Raw genomic sequence first — 23311 nt, forward strand, 5'->3', positions numbered from 1 at the left:
ATGCTGTTGCTTAGCAACCTATTTTTAGATACCGATCACACAAACACTGAATTTAAACTCAACCCTTTATTCAACCAACTTTTTACCAAAACATTAAGGTTTTAAAAGAGGAAAAAGAACGCTTGCTTCTCTGAACTCTCTGAAGGGGGCAGAGCTTGGTGACAGAGGTTCCTGGGTCTGCGTTGTGATTGGTTGTGAGGATGTAACGACTGTAGTATTAACCTACATCAGGGATGGGCAACTTCCATGATAAAGAGGGCCACATTTTTTTCAGCACGACCATTGGAGGGCCACATGACCACGCACTTCAAATAATTGGATATGAAAGACGCTACAAATTATTCTCAATAACAACCAATTTTAGATGAATTTATATCTGTATGTTTACTGCACCAACATATAACTATTTTCTGCATATAAATGCATTTTAATATGTCCCTAAGCAAAAGACAAACTGCTTGCTTTAAAAAAAATTGCAAAAAAGGAATTTAAACTCCATATTAATGCATTCAGGAGCATGGGTCATTTCAAATTTACAAGGAAAGAGGCATAAAACGGCACAGAACTTAACTCAAACAATAACGTGTCTATCCAGAAACTGTGTGGGCATTCTTACAATACTGAATGCTCTATAATTGTATTTCTGTTACTTTTTGATTATGCACATCTGTTAGCTTTTTATTCTGAAAAATCTAATATCCCATGCTCCTGAATGCACCATGGCTTTCTGACGCTCACGAATGCATCACACTGGTCTGTGAACGCGGTGCTGCACGTTTGATCTTCTGCTTAAGACAAAGCTTTGTAGTTTCAAAACTCACGTCGGCTCTCACGGTTTATGTTGTGTGTGAATGACAAGAGACCAAAAAAAAAATTCCCCATGTCCATACTTCTTCCCATTTTGTCTGAAAAATGTGACTTTCTCGTCAAGTTTTCCCTTTATTCCACTGCTAGTGGCCAGGGCTCTTGACTTTCTTCCTCGCTGTTGCAAAGCGGCCCATGCCCGCTATTGTTTGGGTACGGCCAAAAGTATAATTACAAGTTTTTTTATTTTTTTTTATTTTTATCATTATTAAATTATTATTGATCTATTCGCGGGCCGCACTGAGTGATGACGAGGGCCGTGTGCGGCCCCCGGGCCGCCAGTTGCCCATCCCTGACCTACATGATTTACTAGAATGCAAAAGGAAGGAAACCTGTTATTCTATTGAACTTTTTATTGATCTTTTTTTCCTATCATCGATATACATCTATCAGTCGATATTGATACTGAATTATCGTCCAGCCCAAGGTATATGTTTGCTAAATTGTACATGCACTTTTCCGAAAAAGTTTTTAATTTTTTTAAATCTATTGATCATTTTCGTCCCATTTCACTTCAGTGCACTACTTTTTTCCCCCCATATCAAACTTGTGAACGGTTCTGTAGCACTAATTAATGGTGCCAAGGCCAAGCGTCGAGTTTCTGGTTAAAAAAGCAGAACAAAAGTCAGCATATAGGATGACGGGTTGTATGACTTAGAGGAATGTTTCCACCTTGTTGGCTTGTTCTTTCTGGCTCCTTCTTTCTACTGGAAACTAGATCCATGTGCCACCAACCATGTGTTTCTTGTTGCCTGTGTTTTCATCCCTGTTGTGTAACACTGTCTTTTCTCATATAGCCTCAAAAGGCCTTTGTCAAGAACTCACAGACCGGCGTAATTTACCTCCTGGCTGTGTAATTATTTAGATTTCGTTCATTACTGGCCTCTTTGCTCCAGCTTTTTTACTCGCCTGCTTTTGTAAACTTTTTGTCCCCCCTTTTTTTTTTTTTTAGACAGGAGGCTCGCCAGCGTCTTAGTCTAGTTTAACCTCCTAACTAAAGATGAGTGGCTCTCCTTGTTTCTGAAGATGCCCGGGGAATTCAACCCAGGTCCGTGTGGGATAAATAACAGAGAGCCCTCAGGTACCAGTTGTTACTGGAAAGCCTTTTGTGCATCTCAGCCTTTGCAGAGACAGAAGTAGAAGGGATGAAGAAGGAAAAAGGGGATGAAAAATGTCTCCATCTGGAACACGTTCTCTTCCTTGGCTACATTCAGATGGTTTCAGGAGGTTTTTCCTCGCAGTGATGATTCTTGTTCAAAGGCTGATTACAGGAACAGATGCGAGTCCAGACCGCCCCCTCTCTGCGTTCTCGAGAGACGGGCTGATCAGAGGCAAACGGGCCGATTCTCTGAGCTCCGTCTTTTAAATGCGTAGCTTTAGCCAGAAAGACCCAGAGAACAATGTCTGTTTTTTGAGTTTGAAGATGGCTGCAGTCATGTTGGATCTGCCAAATGATTTATTGTGTCAGTGAAGATCAACCCGACACACTCCCACAGATTAAAGTCATAAAAAAAAAAAGGGAACGGGTTCGACAAGAAGTGCCAGTTCTTCTTCAGGGTTTCCATCGTGATCCAGGATAAACTGTATTTGTCTGGCGCGTCGTTAACATTATTCCCACGCACTTAAAGGAACTCTTCCTTATCAATAAAAGGCTTTTTGTTTGAGAAAACAATGCATCTGATTATGTGTTTATATAAAACAACAGTGTGTTTACAATGTGTTGAATTCCAGAAGCGGCAGAAATTTCATAATGAATAAAAAAAAATCTCAAACACACCTTATACCAAATGCATGTTCTCAGAAATCTATTGCTTAATATTGCAATGACGATATTCATTACTTTTAACTCTTGCAGTTCTGACTCTTTTCTTTCATCACTATGTCCCCGCCTCTCTGTGTGAGCTTTTGTGTCTTCTGCCACTAAAGGTATGCATCAAGTGTCCAACTAGCCAAATATGATTTATGTGCAGCTTTTGCATGCATTGAATTTGAAATCCTACCATAAATTGACATCAAGGAGTCTTTAGTGACTGGGATATTGCACACAGTGATAGTCGAGTCAAGTGTATTTGTATGGCACATTTCATCTGCAAGGCAGTTCAAAGTGTTTTACATCATGAAAACATAAAAACATAGTTTACATATTTATGCAATATCTGTCACTGTGTGCAGTGGTTTCAATTCGATATACCGTGCAGCTCTATTTTTTTCAATTCAATTTTATTTATATAGCGCCAATTCATGAAACATGTCATCTCAAGGCACCTTCCAATGTCAAATTTAGTCAGATTATACAGATTGGGTCAGATTATACAGATTTGTCAAAAAATGTCCTAAACAAGGGAACCCAGTTGATTGCATCAAAGTCCCAACAAGCAGCATTCACTCCTGAAAGAGTTGAGAGTCACAGGGAGAGTCGTCTGCATTGTTGATGGCTTTGCAGCAATCCCTCATACTGAGCATGCATGAAGCGACAGTTCTTAGTTTTGCATCAAACTGTTGCGCATTAAAATTATAAAGGGATGCATGGAACATAATAAAAATTTCATGATTTGCACTTTGCGTACACTGCAGTACAAGTCCACTCCTCGATTATAATGCCCAAGATGCTAAATCTCACAAATTAAGTTGAAAGCATAAATGAAAGTGAGAGAGGCATGCGGTTACCATCTTGGCGATTATTAACCAAAGTTAGCGCAGTCGTCTAATTTTCTGATAAGCTGCAGACCTTTTTATCTTGTATCAAAAGCTCAAGGAACTTTAAGAAACATTACAAACTTTTTTTCTTTTTTATTGTTTTTTAAGGTTTTTAACACGGTTTGTGGTTTGAAATGACAAACGTATCAAAATGTCAATCTAGAAAAGAAATCTCATAGGTAAGCATGTAATTTACCCCCAATAATTTACTGTAATATAATGCTTCTCCTTAGAGCAAAACTTAACTTCTGGTTGTGTATTTGACCAAAAGTTGTATTTATTTTATGATTTATTTCTAGCAATATATATATATATATATATTCACAGTAAAGTTAACTGTTTTGTTTAAATGTGGGATGTAAACAGTTTATTTCACCGAACAAGGAAGTAGATTTGTCATTTAAACATTCAATTTGAAATCTGGTAATCCTCTCCAAGTAGATTTGCATTCTGCTTGTAATGACGATGATAAATAAACTGATAAGCTGAACTGCATTTGCTTTCCTCTGGCTCGAAGGGACTTGGAGCGGATCCAGACGGAGTAACCGGATAGTAGGCGCTGCTTTTCACAGACTCAGGGAACCGGTCTTGAGCGGAGATTATGGAATCTGGGGGTTAAGCTGAATTAGATTCACCTTTTCACACAGCTCTTCCTGCTGCTAAAGTTCAGTATGGTGAAGATTAGTTCAATAACCAATGCGGTTGTGGTTAGTTGTGTATGTGTGGGCAAAACTTAGAGAAACTGTTACTCTCCTGTTTCATGAATGTAAGTCTTTGCAGCAACAGAAGTAACTCTCTAAGTCTAGCTTGCAGAAGAGGTGGTTTTAAAAAAAATCCTGTGCAAACCTTATGATACAGTTTTGTAAGACATGCAATCACAATTAACCTATAATTTGTAGATGATTTTGCTGTGCTAAACGGTCACATGGCTCATTAGCTAATGCTATGGTGTCAACCGACATAAGATAAACTCTTGAATCTAAGCAGGGACTCGGATACCAATAATGTAAAAATGTGTTGATTAGACGTCTGCAAAATTGACATCGATTAGTGTCGAATGTATAAAAGTTTAGTTTTTTGACCACAAATATCAATTAGACCTTAGTTCTAAATCACAACGAAATAACGTTGGCTGTCATTACAATAAACGCGCTCGTGTGAGTATTGACGTATCAAGAATCTTTTATTTTCACAACAAAATCTTGCCGAGAGACACATCCACACCAATACAAGAAACGTTTTAATTTAATAATTAATTAATTTAATAATTATTTTATTCTTAGCAGGGGGTGATTGCCTTTACAGTTTTGGGAAAGAAGCAGTTTTTATGTCTAACTGTTTTTGATTTACTGTTCCTGAATCGTTTATCTGATGGAGGGGGGACAAACAGTGCATTTCCTGAGTGGGTGGGATCTGTGGCTGTACGTCAGGCCCTTTTCTGGACCCGTAGGATGCCGTCTACAGGACATGGACGATCCCTTGTGCTGTCTTCACCAGCCCTGCTACGTCCTTCCTCTCCTGATTTGCAGCTCCCATACCACACTGTCTCGCTGAGACATGGGATGCTTTCTATCGTAGCTCTGTAAAAGTTTTTTAACACTGAGTTTCAGTTTCCTGAAGACAAGAGACCGCTGTTGGGCCTTCTTCACCAGGCGGGAGGTGTTCTAAGTCCAGGAGAGGTCAGAGGAGATGTGAATGCCCAGGAACCTAATTCTGTCCACACCCTCCACCATCTATGCCGAGAGGAGCGTGTTCAGTCTTCCTGGACCTCCTGTAATGTAAATGAGACATTTACATTCCCATTTCCTTTTTTTTTTTTCTTTTTTTTGTATTCTTTTGATCCATTGTAGATATGAAGATTCACTGTATATAACTGAATGCACCTTCCCTACTCTGCACCTTCTTGTATGAGCCGATGTGACGAGTGAATTTCTCCATTGTGAGATCAATAAAGACTATCTTATCTTATCTTATCATAGTCCATCATTACCTCCTTGGTCTTGCTTGTGTTCAGGATGAGGTTGTTCCTGGAGCACCACTGTGTAAGTTTGTGGACCTCCTCTCTGTAGTGGGTCTCACCATTGTTGGATATGCGGTAGATGGCAGTTTAGTCGTGGGTGAAGAGGGTGAAGAGAGCAGGGCTGAGGGCACAAGCATATGTGTCGTTTTGCTGATAATTTTGAGCCTATTGTTACTTTAGTACGCATAGTGCCTGTATGCAGGGTAGATGCAGCCTCAAATATTACTGGAATAACATATTTATAGCAAGAGAATCTACTGTTGTACAGTTTATAATTCAATTTCAGGAAGCAGAGTCCAGTCCTAATCGTGTCTTCTTGCTACATGTTGGCGTCGTCTCTGTAGGAGGATCCAAGCGTGTTTGGACAGATTGCGCCATATTTACCCAACATGCATTAATCGGACGATAGAGCCCTGTGCAGCTGTAATGTTAGCCCCTCGGCATTAATCCTGCATGTGCATTCACTGATGTGTATGCAAGTTTGCGTGCATGGCAGTAAATGTAGGTTGTAAGGAGGCGAGGGGGGGGGGGGGGGTGCTCCATTTGTACAGTACATGGACTTGGAAGCTTGTGCCCCTCCTCCACTGAAGAGTGAGAGTTAATTCATCTCGCCTTCAGTGGTGGGTGGGCTAATCCTGGGGGTAGAGTTTTTCCAAGAGAAATTATCCCCCCTCTGTTTTCACTAATAGAGGTTTTAGCCCCTGTCTACGAGCCTTTTGTCCCGTTCGGTCACTGGCTTCCAGGAGAGGCCCCCCCCCCGTGCTCGGGCTTCACAACCATCAGCTGCACTGTAGTCGTCCCTCAGGGCAAAGCTTTGTGCCAGTCTTTGAGGAAATGCTGGCCAGCACGGTTCTGGATTTGAGGACATAGCTTGCAGAAATGAGCCAAATATTCAACTAATGCGAGCAATCAGGCGCATTTTTCACCCCGATTGAGATCTGAAAGCGCGTGCCGGCTTGCACACGTGTGCACCGTCTTTGCTCTGGTCACGCAGCAAGCCTTCCTAACCTACATTTCTGCAGCAGCGGCCACTTGTTCTGCTCCTGTCATCGTTTATACGTCTAGATGATGGTTTTGATTTTCCCCAAGGAGGCTGCTTTGTCACACACATCTCTCTGAATGTGAGCGCTTCAGTCGAACACGGCTGATAGAAGCTGAGCCCTCCTGACAGCTGGCCTCGACCACTCGGGGTGTGTTGGTGTTTGCAGCACGGGAACAATCCCGACACACATGGCTCTGTCAGTCAAATGCTGCCCATTACTTCTCAAGGTAACAACTTCTGGTGTTTTTCTGCTGCAGAGACCCTTAGCCATGGCAACAAATGGCCCCGCTGAATGAAAGTCGCACACATTCATGTGTGATGCCTTTGCCTCACCCGCCGACATCCTCACAATCCGTCTGTTATTGTGTTGGGAGGAAGAGCAGGAAGCACTCTCTACATAATTATACGCCCCTAATTATGGCGTTAGCTGGCAGGCCTGCTCCGACACTTAGTCGTGTGTTCTGAGCGTGATTACCTCAAAAAAATGTTATTAAAGTCGAACTTCTGGGTGCAGATCTGAGTTGGAGGGGCACAACGCGTGGCTGTTTAATTATAAACGTCCAGGTCGAACGTGAAGCTAACCTGCAGAAGAATTTCATCCAACTGGGTCACGGCCAAAATGTACTGCTTTGTCTTTGGGCGGAGGGTTACCTTGAAAATAGCTTTCTATGTTTAGTTTCTATTGATTAGATGCCATCTGGTAGCGCTAAATGATTTAAACTTGTAATAGCTGCAGTGCCATGCAAAAGCATTTATGCTCCCTTAACCTTTTTAACATGCAGTCGGGTTATTTTAGTGGGATTTTATGTAACCTACCAACACCAATAGACCCTAGAAGTAAAGAGAGAGGGGAAAACTGTTTTTATTTAGCCTGCTTGACTCTTGAGAGCCTTACATAAAGTCAGTGGCAGTCAGCTGCCTTCAGAGTGTAAATGAATCGCAGTAGAAACGCATGTGGCGAAGTTTAAAGCAGGGTCCCAAGCTGTGAACGTCTCACTGACCGCTGTTGAAATTGTCTAAAAGGGGGAAAATGTAAATGAAAGCCTGTCATGCCTTTATGATTTATCCAAACTAAAAGACCGGGTAAGGAGCCCATTGATCACAGATGCAATTAAGAAGTCTATGGTAACTTTGGAGGAGCTGCAGAGATCCACAGCTCAGGCAGGATAATCGCTAACTGGATCACAAACGTGATCGTTTGCAGCTAATAGCTTTTTAGAAAGAAAGCCACGATAAGTCCTCTTTTCCAGTTTAACAAGGGATGCCCCCAATATGTTGATATCAGCAGAGACCGTGTGCCACAGACATGTTTACCATGAAGCACAGAGGTGGCAGCACGACGCCGTGGGAATGTTTTTCATTTCCTGCAGAGACGGGGAAGTTCTCCATCCAGCTGAAAAGAGCTGAAGCGATCCTGCGCAGCAGAATTGAAGAAGAAATCTGTGTTCGGGCGTGCAAAGCTGGTAGAAACACACTTGGAAAAGGGTTGTCGGCTTTAATTTCAGAAAGACGTGTTTCTGTAAGTGTTTACTCAGATTAACGAGGGGTGGATGCACAAGCATGCCACACTTTTTAGATTTTGTTGTTTAAAAATATTACCTATCCTTTCCAAATTACAATTATTTGGTATTTTGTGTTTTATCACAAGTAAAACACACAGCAGTTTGCAGGGCCGTATAAGGTAGAAATAATTACAAATACTTCTGCAAGGTCGTCTATAAGCATTTGCAGCAGATCTGTTTTTTTCTAACCATCCGACTGCAAATTGGACTCATTTCTTCACATCATTCCTGCTCTCCACCTGATTCTTGACCCACAGATTCAATTTTTCCTCCCTGTTGCTTTCAGGCCACCAATAAGTGTCTGGCTCCAGGTCCTTGTAGCTGAGTTACACCCCCCCCCCCACCCCAAAGTTGTCAAAGCCGTTGACCTTGAACAGGAAACATAACCGACTGTCATCCTGAAGCATCTCAATAATTCCAGTACGTCTGCAGGCGTGTTTACGGGCGCGGCATCGTTATCCGTGCACCGCTCCTCGCCGGCACGCCTGCACACAAACCACTCGTCTCTCCCGCCTTAAACGACACGCGCTGAAGTGCAGGGGGGGGGGGAGTGGAGCCCGCGTCGCCGCCATTGTTGCACATCTGCTTTGAGAAGGCTCTAATGAGCCCCGCCTGGCTCGGGCGGAGCCATAAACAGCAGGGATGGAGGCCTTGTTACTGTAGAGACGGTTGGCTGAGGAACCTCGGGGGGGCAGCTCTGCCAGGTTGCGGCGTGCTTCATTGTGATGGGTCTTCCTCCAGCGCCCCGGCTGACCTCAGAGGGGGAGCGCCTCCCTTCCTCCTCCTCCTCCTCAGCTGTCTCAGGTTGGCTCATGCCATGCATATTTCATAGACGATCCCGGCGTGCCATCAAGCCACAGGCCAGAGGAGCGAGCCTCGGCTCCGGTGGAATGTCTCGCATAAATAAATGCTCAGAGTACGAGCACCAACTCCAACAGGCCGGCGATTATACCGGGCCATCCCCCGGAGCTAACTCTGGGAGCAACACTACACCCTACAGAGTCACTGCTTCTCGTGCTTGGATAGCAGCGCATGAATAACAGCTAGTTGCTGTTTTCACTGGATGGCAGCTGTAAATATTTGTACAGTAAACAAAGCGCAGAGGGGGCGAATCCAGACGGATAAAAACAATTTTTTTTTTTTACCCGGGTAGTTGGTGTGCTCTCTGTCTCCACTGCTCTATAAGGTTCTGGAAAATGTATTTAAATCAGCCTAATTCCTTTACTTTCCCGGTTCGTCCTCGTTATTACAGAGGGGAAAAAAAGAGAAAAGCGAAGGAAAATGTGGTTCATCACAAACGTTTTAAAAAAGACGAGAATGTGTGTTCAGGCTGTTCCATACTGGAAGACCATTAAGACGGGACATTATTATTGGATGCTGCGATGATGATTTATTTTCCAGCATCATGGTGCAACAAATGCTTTCTTTGATCTTTAGGGAAAAAAACTTTTTATATTTTTCTTAAAGAGCTCTTTGATCATTTATTACTTTTCTGTACAGTTGTTTGTGATGTTTTTTGTCTAAAAGGTGCTTAACTAGGGCTGGACGATAATTCAATAACAATATATATTGAACGATAGAGGTATATTGATGATAGAAAGCCATGTATGTTAATATTACAGTCGTTATATCCTCCCAACCAATCACAACGCAGACCCAGGAAATCTTCATATGGCCAAATGTTGCACTGAAACAGTCTTTTGCACATGCAATCCTTTGCACTGTGCATAGATGTTGCATAATGTTATGCATTTGATATATTAAACAAACCTCTCATATGGATAAATTGCTTGTTTTCCGAAATATGATGATTCATAGTAAAATGCACATTTGTCTGATCACATCCAAATATTAATAAATCCCACAATATTCCCAGTTTTATGATGCTTTTCCTGTTGTCTGGTGTTTTCCCACATTGCTTTAAACACAGGAAACCCGAAGCTATAAATAAAATTAAAATACATACTTGATTTATTGCACATCCTAATCAGCAATTCATTGTAAAATATGAAAATATTAGTTTGTTTTTCTGTTGCATTTTTACAAGTTGACAGTTTCTGGTTACACCTCCGGGTTTACCTGGAGGATAAAACGGCTTCATATGATGAGATGAGAGGCTCTGCAAAAAGTGAGCATGCAATATTTCAACCACAGAAATTAGTCAGAATTGCTGTATGAAAGGGATAAATAATTGTAGATGCAAAACTTTGAAAAGGTTTTAAAAGATGGCCGCCCAGTTTGCATATTCTTTTGAGCTCAATTGAAACAAATTGGGGGAAACTCTATTCTCAGCAGTAGGAGCAGGCTTTGGCTTTCTATGCAAAAGCTCACTGAATGGAGACAATTCTGATGAATTAATTAAAAGCTGAGTTTTTATCATGCACCAACGTCTGGATTTGAGTAAAACTCAAAACTACACCAATTCAGTTCCTCTGTTCTGTCCTTCCTCTGTTTTTTTATCTCCTACTCTCACACAACCAGCCTTCTCCAGAGCTGCTGACAGGCTTGATATTTATATATATTATATATATTGCGAAGAATTTTTTTTCTCCTCCTCGGGCCTTTTTTGAGGTTTTTCCTTCACGTTCGCTGTGTCAAATGGCGTTGATTCTTGCCTCGTTGCTTCCTTTCGCCTCTGCCTCGTTTTCCGACAGCGCTGCATCCCTCCATCGCAGAGCGAGTCAACCAGCCGTGCATTAAGTGTCTGAAAAAGCCGAGCTAAAGCTTTCCTCACCCTGACTGCTCTCGTTTGTCTTGCAATGTGTCCTGGGTTGACATGGTGACCACTTAACTCCATTTTTTTATTTTATTTTATTCCCTCCTGTCCGTCTCCTGGACTCTGCAGGGCTGGAGAGTGGCAATGTGACTTTGAAGGAGCCGGTTCCTGAAGGGGAAATCGAGAGCTCCGCCACGGTCGTGCTGCGCTGTCACATCGATGGACACCCGCGGTAAGTCTCCTCCTCTGCAGCGCGCCTCTCGTCTGCCGAGGACACCCTCCCCCCTTTTCACCCGCCCTGCTCTCCGTCCCTCTCAGGCCGACCTGCCAGTGGTTCAAAGACGGGGTGAAGCTGACGGAGAGCAGCCACCAGATCAACAACAAGGAGAGGACTCTTTCCATCCAGAACGTCACTCCGGACGACAACGGCCTGTACTACTGCTGCGCCAAAAACGCCGCCGGCCACGTCTGCAGCAGCAGCAACTACACGCTCACCGTCATAGGTGCCTACGTTTATCTCCTTATCCTTTAAAGAAGTGGTGATGAAACTTTGTTCATGATGTGTTTGTGCTTTAATCAAAGTTTAACCCTGGTTGCTCTGGAAGCTGTAGCTCTCTGAAGATACACTGCAAAAAGGGAACTTAAACTAAGTAAAGTTTTCTTGAAATTAGTATATTTTCCTTGATTTGAAGAGCTGAATAACACTTTTTGCCAATAGAATGAGTATTTTTATCCCTAAAATAAGATAATTAGATATTCTGCACTTGAAATAAGACGATGGAGATGAATTGTTTTTTATTTTAAGTGCAAATATCTTATTCCATTGGCAAATAGTCTTATTCGCCTGCTCAAATCAAGGAAAAATACAAAAAATGCAAGAAAATTTTACTTATTTTGAGTTCCCTTTTTGCAGTCTACCTGCTGGAGAAATGTCTGCGTGCTTTACATTTAATGGAGACATGTCCTGCAAAATCCACTGTTTTAGCCCTTTAATTGATTTTGTTGAGTACTGGGAGTCTCTAGGAATGCAAAGAAAATTTGTGTAGTCTCTCTGGGAGCTTTTTAGTTTATATTTTTGAAGCTATTCTGTTTTCTATTCTGTTTTTTTTTAACTATTGCATCAGGGTATTTGCTGTGGAGCTGCTAAACAAGGTCATGGGGTTGCAGCCAAGGCGTACCAGTCGTGCAAATCCGCCATTTTTATTTCTCCGAGCAATTTTGTAGTCCAAGAGTGAATTACAGTAAAAGCACCAGCAATACTTATTTACCAGTAGATTTATTTTTCTCATCATTAAATTCAAATCTGAGCTTTTTTTTCCCCCACCTTAATCTAAAACATCAACATCCCAAGAAAGAACCTTTTGCAAAGGGTTTATGTTTTTCTTCAATTTAAAACGTAAAAACCAAAACAAAGAGGTGGTTCTTTCAAAATGACGTTTCCTTAAATTATCTAATTTTAAAAGGTTTTATAACATTCGCTGCTCTAAACGAGTTTTATTTAGCTGGACTGAGGGTAAAAGTGGTTCTTTGTTCTGTAAAAGCTGCAGACGCCTGAGCTTTGAAACAAAGCGAGAAACATTTAAATGTCTAAAAAAGAAAAAAAAAAACTTGTAGCAACAATTTCTACTCGTGCAATACTTTTTGTTGGTCTTTCCCATAAAATCCCAATAAAATACATTAAAGCTTGCTACCAAATGTTTAAGGGGTCTGAATGTGTTGGCGAGGCACGGCAGGTCAGCTTGGCATCATTTCGTGTGCAGGGAGAGTTGCACAAAAGAGGCTTTGACCTTCCCCCCCACCTCCGCATGTTTTCACTGCATGTGCTAACCACATGTAATGTTTTTCCCGGACTTGTGTTGCAGAGAGGCTGAAATTCACACCCACCCCCCAGCAATCCCAGTGCCTTGAGCTGGATAAGGAGATCACCATCCAGTGCTCCGCCAAGGGCCGAGAGCCCCCCACAATCCGCTGGACCAAAGCAGGTACGCGTGACGCGGGTTTAACCTTTGGCTCTCCGTTGTTGTAGATCTGATATGAGAAAAGCCGTTTGAACAACATCTCACCCAATAACAAAAAAAGCAGCAGCAGCCTGCAGAGCTTTGTCCCCATTAAGGGGAGACCTGTTAAAACCTGCGTACTGTGAGGACCTCGTCTCGTTTGTCTCCATTAGCCGTGATGGCGCGCCAGTCTCCTCCTTAACCCCGCCCCCTGCGTCTCTGTCTCCTCCCCACCTTTCTCAGACGGAGGAGAGCTACCGCCGCATGTGAATCAGTGGAACGGCTATCTGCGCTTCACCAATGTCACTCGCAGCGACGCTGGCAACTACATCTGCATCGCCTCCAACAGCCTGCAGGGGGAGATCAGAGCCCTGGTGACCCTCACTGTGGCCGGTAAGCCCCTTTCTCGTCCTTCTAGACCACAGGTGTCAAACTCAAGGCCCGCGGGCCGAATCTGGCCCGTCAAGGTAAATTATCCGGCCCTCAAGAGCCAAAAAAAAAAAAAAGGCATAACATGTCATAATGTACAGGTATATATCCTTTTAAGGTGTAAAAAGTGGCTAAAACTGTGCCTCCTGTAAGTGTAACTCACCCCAATATCAACTTTTCTTGCAGATAAACTGTATAAACTGGGCCTAAGGTTGCTATTTTTATGTTTTTTATACTTCTATGTGAACTGGAATGAAATTATGAAATGAAAAGTATCGTCTATACACGTGCTACCGCCCCTTTTTTGACTTCATGATGCCAAAGTGGCACCATATAGAAATGAGTTTGACACCCCTGTTCTAGACCAAGGGTCGGCAACCTTTACCACTCAAAGAGCCATTTGGACCCGTTTCACACAGTAAAGAAAACACTGGGAGCCATAAAACCCTTTTGAAATTTTAAATTAAATCACACTGCATATAACACATTTTTTGCGACATAATGGACCGAGAGCAGAACCAACGCATCTTTGCCTCTTTTTTTTTTTTTCCTTACGAAGTACAAAACTTCTACTGTTGTTTTATGGAAATCATCAACTCTGCTAATGTCAGAGTTTTTATTTTGAATAAAGCTTGATGCGAGTAAACGCACGAGAGATTATTTGATTTTCCTCCCATATAAATGGTACTTTTAGAATACTTTTTTTTTAATCCTTACACATTTTAATCACATCCGGGAAAGTTACGCACGTAAACGAGCTCCTGTCATTAACCAGCTAACAAGCTAACAGCTGGATTAGACGAGCTATCAGACGTTCAGGCGGCACCTGAAGCTCTGACTTTAGTTGGTTGCCGACCCCTGTTCTAGACACTAGAAGGGTTATATTGTAGGTTATATTGTTTTTTCTCATTCAGGTTCAAACTAGTAGCGTTTATTGTCAATTAAATTTTATTTATATAACGCCAATTCATGATACGTGTCATCCCACGGCACTTTGCAAAGTCAAATCCAGTCAGATTATACAGGTTGGTCAAAAAGTTTTCTATCTAAGGAAACCCAGCAAATTGCATCAAGTCTCTCCAAGCAGCATTCACTCCTCCTGAAGAAGCGTAGAGCCACAGTGGACAGTCGTCTGCATTGTCCATGGCTTTGCAGCAATCCCTCATACCGAGCATGCATGAAGCGACAGTGGAGAGGAAAACTCCCCTTTAACAGGGAGGAAAAACCTCCAGCAGAACCAGAACCAGGCTCAGTGTGAACAGGTTAGAGAAGACAGAGCAGAGACACAAACAGTACAGACGTACACATTGACCCAGGAGTACTTTCTATATTATATAGTAATAGCGAGTGAGCTGTCTTCTCTGGATGATGTCACAGCTAACAGAACACCAGACCAGGTGTACCTTCTATGAAGAGAAAATGACAGAGAACTAAAAGTTAAAAGTTGAAATAACAACAAACAGCAAACTGGAGAACAGTAGGAGAACTCAGCAGAGTGAGAGAAATAGGCCCTGATGTCTTCCAGCAGCCTAAGCCTATAGCAGCATAACTATAGAGGTAGCTGAGGGTAACATAAGCCACTCTGACTATAAGCTTTGTCAAAAAGGAAAGTTTTAAGTAGACAGGGTGTCTGCCCTCTGGGTTACTTTATTTCTTTTACAGTCAGGAATAGCACCGAGGAGCTAAAAGTCTGTTTCTACAGTCCAGGTTTGTGGCCTCACATTAATGAGCGTTTTGCTTGTTTTTCTCTCCGTCTGTGCTTGCATGTGTTTTTCAGTGTACATTCGCTTTAAGGTGGAGCCAGAAAACACAGCTGTGTTCCAGGGACAGACTGCGGTCCTGCACTGCCAGGCCAGCGGTGACCCCAAGCCTCACATCCACTGGATGGTGAAGAACAGGCCCCTGGACCTCACCAGGGACAGCCGGTAAATAACGCGCCACTTCAAACGTGTGTCAGGTTCAGCTTTTGCATGATGAAGCAGCCATTTAAATGGAGAATGAAGATGCAGCGATGAGAAGTTTTCTGGAGTTTTGTGATTTTTATTATTACCCTGACTCGCTGGTTCCAGTTTCTCTCATAAATCTATGAATAACAGCAACTTTTTGGGCAAATTGATCATTGAACTGATATTTATAATAACAACAAACCAATGATTTCTTAAAACCTGCCCAAAGCTATCTCTCTCTGCATCACTTGAAATCTACACATACAGCACATTTCCTCACTTTGAGGCAGAGGTCTATCCGGTCTTACAAAAAATAATAAAATAACAGATTTTTTTACCTTTTATATCCACAATATTCAATTTCAATTCAAATTATATCAATTTTATTTATTTATATAGCGCCAAATCATGAAACATGCCATCTCAAGGCACTTTACAAAGTCAAGTTCAATCAGATTATACAGATTGGTCAAACATTTCCTATATAAGGAAACCAGTTGATTGCATCAAAGTCCCGACAAGCAGCATTCACTCCTGGGGAAGCGTAGAGCCACAGGAAGAGTCGTCTGCATTGTCCATGGCTTTGCAGCAATCCCTCATACTGAGCAAGCATAAAGCGACAGTGGAGAGGAAAACTCCCCTTTAACAGAAAGGGAAAACCTCCGGCAGAACCGGGCTCAGTATGAACGGTCATCTGCCTCGACCGACTGGGGTTACAGAAGACAGAGCAGAGACACAACAAGAGAGACAAAAAAGCACAGAAGCACACATTGATCCAGTAATCTGTTCTACATTAGATGGTAATATCAGGTGATCTGTCTTCCCTGAATGATGTCACAGTTAACAGAACGCCAGACCAGGTGTACCTACTATGAAGATAAGAGAGAGAACAAAAAGTTAAAGCAGAAATGACGACACATAATGCATAATTGAAGAACAGTAGAACTCTAAAGAGTGAGAAAATTAGATCCTGATGTCCTCCAGCAGCCTAAGCCTATCACAGCACAACTATAGAGATAGCTCAGGGTAACATGAGCCACTCTAACTATAAGCTTTGTCAAAAAGGAAGGTTTTAAAATTAGTCTTAAAAGTAGACGGGGTGTCTGCCTCACGGACTAAAACTGGGAGTTGGTTCTACAGGAGAGGAGCCTGATAGCTAAAGGATCTGCCTCCCATTCTACTTTTAGAGACTCTAGGAACCACCAGCAGACCTGCGGTCTGAGAGCGAAGTGCTCTGTTAGGAACATACGGGGTAATCAGAGCTCTGATATATGATGGAGCTTGATTATTAAGGGCTTTATACGTTAGAAGAAGAATTTTAAATTCTATTCTTGATTTAACAGGAAGCCAATGAAGTGAAGCTAAAACTGGAGAAATACGATCCCTCTTGTTGATTTTCATCAGAACTCTTGCCGCAGCATTTTGGATCAGCTGAAGACTTCGAACTGCATTTTGTGGACTTCCTGATAGTAAAGAATTACAATAGTCCAGCCTTGAAGTAACAAATGCATGGACTAGTTTTTCAGCATCACTCCTGGACAGAATGTTTCTAATTCTGGCGATATTCCGGAGGTGAAAAAAGGAAAATCTGGAAACCTGTTTAATATGGGATTTAAATGACATGTCTTGGTCGAAAACAACACCAAGATTTTTAACTTTATTACCAGAGGCCAAGTTAATGCCACCCAGATTAAGTGATTGATTAAGAACTTTATTTTTTGAAGACTCTGGCCCAAAGATTACAACTTCTGTCTTGTCAGAATTTAAATGCAGGAAATTTAAAGTCATCCAGCTTTTGATGTCATCAAGACATGACTGCAGTCGAAGTAGTTGATTGGATTCATCAGGATTTATGGATAAATATAGCTGAGTATCATCAGCATAACAGTGGAAATTAATCCCATGCTGTCTGATAATTTTGCCAATCGGAAGCATATATATAGTAAATAGAATTGGTCCAAGGACTGAACCCTGTGGTACTCCACAAGTGACCCTAGAGTTTGAGGAAGATTTATTATTAACATGGACAAATTGGAATCTGTCTGACAGATAAGATTTAAACCAGCCTAATGCTTTCCCCTTAATCCCTACAGTATGTTCAAGTCTTTGTAGGAGAATATTGTGATCAACTGTATCAAACGCAGCACTGAGATCTAACAGGACAAGTATAGACACAAGTCCATTATCTGAGGCCATGAGAATATCATTGGTGACCTTCACAATCGGTGCTCAATTTGTGTCCTACTTCACTTTTGTCCTTCTTTATTTACTTTACTCCTTTACTCCTTCCTTCTGTCCTTGTTTCCTTGTGTCTCACCTCCCTTATTTAGTGCTTCTCTTCTTCCTTATGTCCTATATTCTTTCAGTATGTCCTCATTCCTTTGATCTTTCTACCTCACTTTCTTTTCTTTGTTTCTTTGCTTCCTTGTGTCCTTCCTTTGTGTCCTCCTCTCCTTCCTTCTTGAATTCCTTGTGTACTACTGTCATCGTATTTTTCCTTTTTTTTCTTGAGTCCTTCCTGCCTGCCTGCTGATTCTTTCCTTGCACCCTTTCTTTTCCTCCTCCCTTTCTTCTTTCCTTCCTACTTTCCTTTCTTCTATGCTTCCTTACTCTCCCTTTCTTTCTTTCGTTTCTCCTTTCCTTCTTTCCTTCCTACCTTTCTTCTTCCATTATTCCTTTCTTCTGTCCTCCCTTCGGGCTACCGGCCTTTCTTTCCTTCCTACCGGCCTTCTTCTAGGCCACGGGGCTTCGGGGCTTCCATTAGGGCTTCGGGGCCGGGCTTCGGGCGGGCCTTCCTTACTCGCCCTTTCGGGCGGCGGCGGGCGGCCGGCGGGGGCCCTTTCGGCTTTCCTTCCTTCCTACCTTCCTTCTTTCCACCTTACCTTTCTCCTTTCCTTCTTTCTTTCTTCCTACCTCTCTTCTTTCCTTCCATTATTCCTTGCTTCTTTTCTCCCTTTCTTCTTTCTTTCCTTCCTTACTCTCTCTCTTTCTTCCTTCATTTCTCCATTTCTTCTTTCCTTCTTACCTTTTTCCTTTCCACCTTACCTTTCTTCCTTCCTTTCTCCTTTCCTTTTTTCTTTCTTCCTTCCTTCCTTCCTTCCTTCCTTCCTTCCTTTCCTTCCATTATTCCTTCTTTCCACCCTTCCATTCTTCCTCCCTTCTTTCCTCCCTCGTAACCCATCCAGCCCCAACAGCTTCATAAAGATGGAGGAACCTTCTCTCCTCTTTGCTCTGCCTCACATGTTCCTGCTGTCTTGTCTGCATGTTCTCCAGAATCCAGAAGATGCCGAACGGCTCGCTGATAATCAAAGAGGTCACCACAGAAGACACGGGTCGGTACACATGTGTGGCCGGGAACAGCTGCAGCATCAAAGACCGTGTGGCTCAGCTCTATGTCGTGGGTAGGTTTAACAAACTCACACTCAGAGGTATATATATATATATATATATATATATATATATATATATATATATATATATATATATATATTAGGGCTGGGCAAGTTAACGCGTTAATTTCGCGTTAATTCATTAGACTATTAACGGCGATATTTATTTTATCGCGCATTAACGCATGTTGCTCACATGCTTTCAGTCAGTGTCAGTCAGCTGTCACGGAAGCACTCTCCCGCTCCCCCTCCCCTCTCGTACATGGCTCAGCGGCGCCAGCCAATCAGCACGCAGGCTCAGCCTGGCCCGCCCACTCAGCTCTCACACAAACTTGATACACAAACAGCTGAGAGAGACCGCAGCAGCGAAAAAACATGAAAAGGGGAAGTAGCACCGTTTGGCTTTATTTTGATACCGTAAATGAAATCAAGCTGTATGTTTTGTAAAAAGCCGGTTCATTTCAGTGGAAACACAACAAATTTATCTAAGCACGTGAAAAAACATGAAAACATCGAGCCCCAGAAACGGAGAGAGGAGACGAAACTTCTGTCATTGCCCCGACAGACCCACACACTGACGTCTCTGACTGAGGCGTTTCAGTCCTCCAGGGAACATCCAGGTAGATCAGTGGATGGATGGATGGATGGATGGATGGATGGATGGATGGATGTTACTGGAGCCCACACATAACATGTAATTAAGACCTTGAAAGAACCCAGTACATATATTAAAAAGTGTTATTTAAGATAAGATAACATTAGCTAATCCTTTTTTTATCCCACGACGGGGAAATTTATAGGATTAAAGCAACAGGCAGGTGCACACAACACAGACAAAATTACATAAGGATTGAAATATATAAGAGGTGGATTAGCGAAAAAACACTGAACATAACATTATTATTATTATTATTATTATTATTATTATTATTATTATTATTATTATTATTATTTATTTATTTGTAATAATAAAATAAAAACCACAAAACCCAAAAGGTCAACAGTTTCATGATACATCAAGCTTAGGGACTGGCTAATATACAGCAGGTCAAAAAAGGCCATATTTTGGCTGCAGTGCTTGCTGTTCTCTTATGAAGAAAAGATCAACTAGTGCACTAAATTCAATAGATGGGTTGAAAATATCCAGTATAAAATAAGTGCTACAAATGTTACAACACTTTGGTTCATATGGCAGCAGAACATTAAAATAAAAGTGCTCTTTACACTACTTTTGAATTCATTCTTGGAGTTTGTAAATACAATGCGATTAATTAATCAGGGCGATTAATCGCGATTAAATATTTTAATCGTTGCCCAGCCCTTATATATATATATATATATATATATATATATATATATATATATATATATATATATATATGTGTATATATATATATATGTATACATATATATGTATATATATATATATATGTATACATATATATGTATATATATATATATATGTATACATATATATATATATATATATATATATATATATGTATACATATATATATATATATATATATATATATGTGTGTGTATATGTGTGTGTGTATATATGTATATACATATATATTTATATAAAATATCCAGCCAGATGCTACATTAACTCCTCTTCTTCTAACCCCCCTGTCTCTGTGTCAGACCCGAGGAGGCGGTAACTTCAGGGAAAGCCGGGGCCTGAGCTCCAGCACTGTGGACCTGTACACTGGAAACTGAGCGGTACCAGAGGGTGCACCTCCACATCACTACGCATTTTGACGGACCAGAGCTGTTTATGAAAGAACATAAACCGTTAGCTCTATAAGCATTATCTTAGTATGCAGGACTGAATTATATCTATATATTCACCATTCTGCATTGTGATGATTAATGCATCGACACTTGTTGGTATTCTCAAATAAAAAAAATTATTATTTTTTTTTTTTCCATTTGTGAACATTGTCTCTTTCTCTGCTTCGGATGAAAACTGCAGGAATCCATCTCCTTCTCTCTGTAGCCACATCGCCCCCTGCTGGTGATGCCCGTGCATTATGCTGATGAAGATTCTCACTCAGGTCGTGATCATTCAAAAAAATAAAAATAAAAAACAAAACAACTGGATATTTTTTTTTCCTGAAGTTTGAAGACGTTTCACTTCCCATCCTGAAAGCTTTCAAAATTCAAAAGTCTAGAGTAGGAGTAGTAATTTGCAGGCCAACAATGACCCTAACGACTCAGCATTGCAAAGGGGTGGACCAGTTTCGGTTTAATTTGCATATCTAAGCCATAACAACACCTTTTTGTGCAATAATATAAAGCTTGGAATTCCACACTACTCCAGACTTTTGACTTGAGAAAGCTTTCTGGATGGGAAGCGAAACGTCTTCAAACTTCGGGGGGGGGGGGGGGGGGGGGGGGGGGGGGGGTGTCCAGTTGTTTTGTTTTTTAACTTTTTTTGGGGAAATGCCAGTGCATTATGCATTAAGATGACCACAACGTCGCCGCTGCTCGCTTTTAAATTGGGTCTCCAGCGGCTGGTCTAGATCTGAATGGGTGGATGGAGAAAATACTGACGTTTTAAATCGGCTTAAAGAGAACGTCTGAACTATTGTGACTACCTTCTTGTAACTCTATTTTATGTATTGTTAAAAATCTCAGTTTTCTCTATTTGATCAATCAATTACAGCACCGTCAACAACTATTGGTACCCCCAGCAAAAAAAGATGTAAAAAAAAAAGAAGTCTTTAAAGTTAAAATCTTTGCAGCGGCATACACTGCAAAAACGGAACTAAAAATAAGTAAAATGCTCCTAAAATGAGTGCATTTGTCCTTGATTTGAGCAGGTAAATAAGATGATTTGCCAATGGAATAAGATTTCTGCACTTAAAATAGGAACGACTCATCTCCATCATCCTATTTCAAGTGCAGGATGTCTAATTATCTTATTTTAGGGTTCAAAATACTCATTCCATTGGCAAATAATCTTATTTACCTGCTCAAATCAAGAACAAATACACTAACTTTAAGAACATTTTACTTATTTTTAGATCCGTTTTTGCAGTGTAACTATTGCCGCAGTAGCAGCACTAACGCTTCAAGTAACACAGGCGTCTTAGTCAATGTATCTTTTACTATTTTACATTTATTACAGTGTCAAGGAGATTTCACTTACCCAAGCTACCCGGGGGGAGGGGGGTAATAATAAGGATGAAGTGACAGAAGTGGATTTCTGGTAGCAACTTTTCAAAACAAAAAAGACAAGAGAACATATCATTCCAGTAAAGGGGGGACACCAGCAGGTTGAAAAGTGTCCCCCCCGATGGTTGTCTGTGGAACAGCACAAACCATTTCTTCTACAGCTGTATTGTTGTGCCAGTTCAGGTTTGGGAAAAAATGGTTTAAAATGCATTGGGAAGAATAATTTTGACATCAAAAAGATATCCTGAAGTATATGAGCCACCGCCTTGTCCTTAGGGCAGAACCTGACTCTTTGTGTGAGCAATATAGACTAAGTGTAATTATAAAAAAGCATTGCTGACCTGATAATTTGAGGTGGTTTAAAAGCTGTACATGATGAATATCTTACGCTGTAATACACTTATTGTAAGCTATTATGTTTTCTAAGGGCTAGAATCCACAAAATGCCTTTAAGACAGACGTTTGTTGAACCCAGGCCCGTATTAAGACAATGTGGTGCCCCTGGGCACTATACCTCAAAGCCCCCCCCCCCCCTTACCTGTGCTGTCCTCTGGTCAAAAACATCATTAATAATCAAGGGGATTTCTGTAATGTAATTTACTATTTACTAACTTACACAACTACATGTAGGCATATAAGCAGTGAGCAATATTCAAATATCTCATTTTAAAATGTTGAAATAAAAAAAAATCTTGATTTATTTATCATTTATTATTATTGTGACATCAGTGTTCACAAAACGAATAATGCATGGTCTTTCAACAATTTCAAGTAAATAATATAACAATTTATGAAAAATATATTTTTAAAGCATGTGTCATGTGGTGCCACCCCCCCATGGTTGGTGCCCTCCATTTATCTGAAGGAAACTCTCATTTACATATCGGTTCCAGTCAAAAGGCAACAGGGACAGCCACGTAAGGGATTGCAGGTGATGTCGACAACCCGGTTTAAACTATTTGTTCAACCTTGGATCCAGGAAGGAGAACATGGGACGCTTTAAATGGTTCTGCTTGTACATCCAAAGGGACAGTTTTTTCCCTGCTGCCATCAGACTGTTGAACTGCTGAAGCTAAAACTGGACTCTGTACCACATGTGTCCTGCATTGTTTACATTTCAATTGCTGTACTGTGAAATCACTGCTGCACTTTAACCTGTAACTATCCTGCAAAGTTACTTTATTCTGAAATTAACTGAAATTCTCAAGCTGTATGCAAACAAAATTCCGTTCTGTACACACTCTGTGCATACAAAATGACAATAAAGTTTGTCTAAGTCTAAGTTGTGCCCAAAATTTTAGGAGCAATGCCTGATTTATTCCCTGCATGGGTTGGACTCCATCAGGGCTGCCCCTGGTCCCCAATTCTGTTGGAAGTGTTTATGGACAGGATCTTAGGATGTAATCTCAGAGAGCAGAGCGTCTGGTTGGGAGAACCTCAGGATCTGATTTAGATTGTTGCAGATG

General features: G+C 41.3%; 1 protein-coding gene across 1 annotated transcript in view; it reads left to right on the plus strand.

The window, feature by feature from the left end:
* Positions 1–20592, plus strand: part of ptk7a (protein tyrosine kinase 7a) — a 38515-nt gene extending 17923 nt beyond the window's left edge. The window contains exons 3-9 of the mRNA XM_036126607.1: positions 11031–11133; positions 11220–11404; positions 12764–12883; positions 13142–13291; positions 15105–15252; positions 18547–18674; positions 20310–20592. Coding sequence (XP_035982500.1) covers positions 11031–11133; positions 11220–11404; positions 12764–12883; positions 13142–13291; positions 15105–15252; positions 18547–18674; positions 20310–20326 — 851 coding nt within the window. The 3' untranslated portion in view covers positions 20327–20592. The remainder of the gene's footprint in view (positions 1–11030; positions 11134–11219; positions 11405–12763; positions 12884–13141; positions 13292–15104; positions 15253–18546; positions 18675–20309) is intronic.
* Positions 20593–23311: the final 2719 nt, after the last annotated feature.

The sequence above is a fragment of the Fundulus heteroclitus genome, chromosome 22 (assembly GCF_011125445.2).
Source record: "Fundulus heteroclitus isolate FHET01 chromosome 22, MU-UCD_Fhet_4.1, whole genome shotgun sequence".
In the NCBI taxonomy this organism is placed as follows: Eukaryota; Metazoa; Chordata; class Actinopteri; order Cyprinodontiformes; family Fundulidae; genus Fundulus; species Fundulus heteroclitus.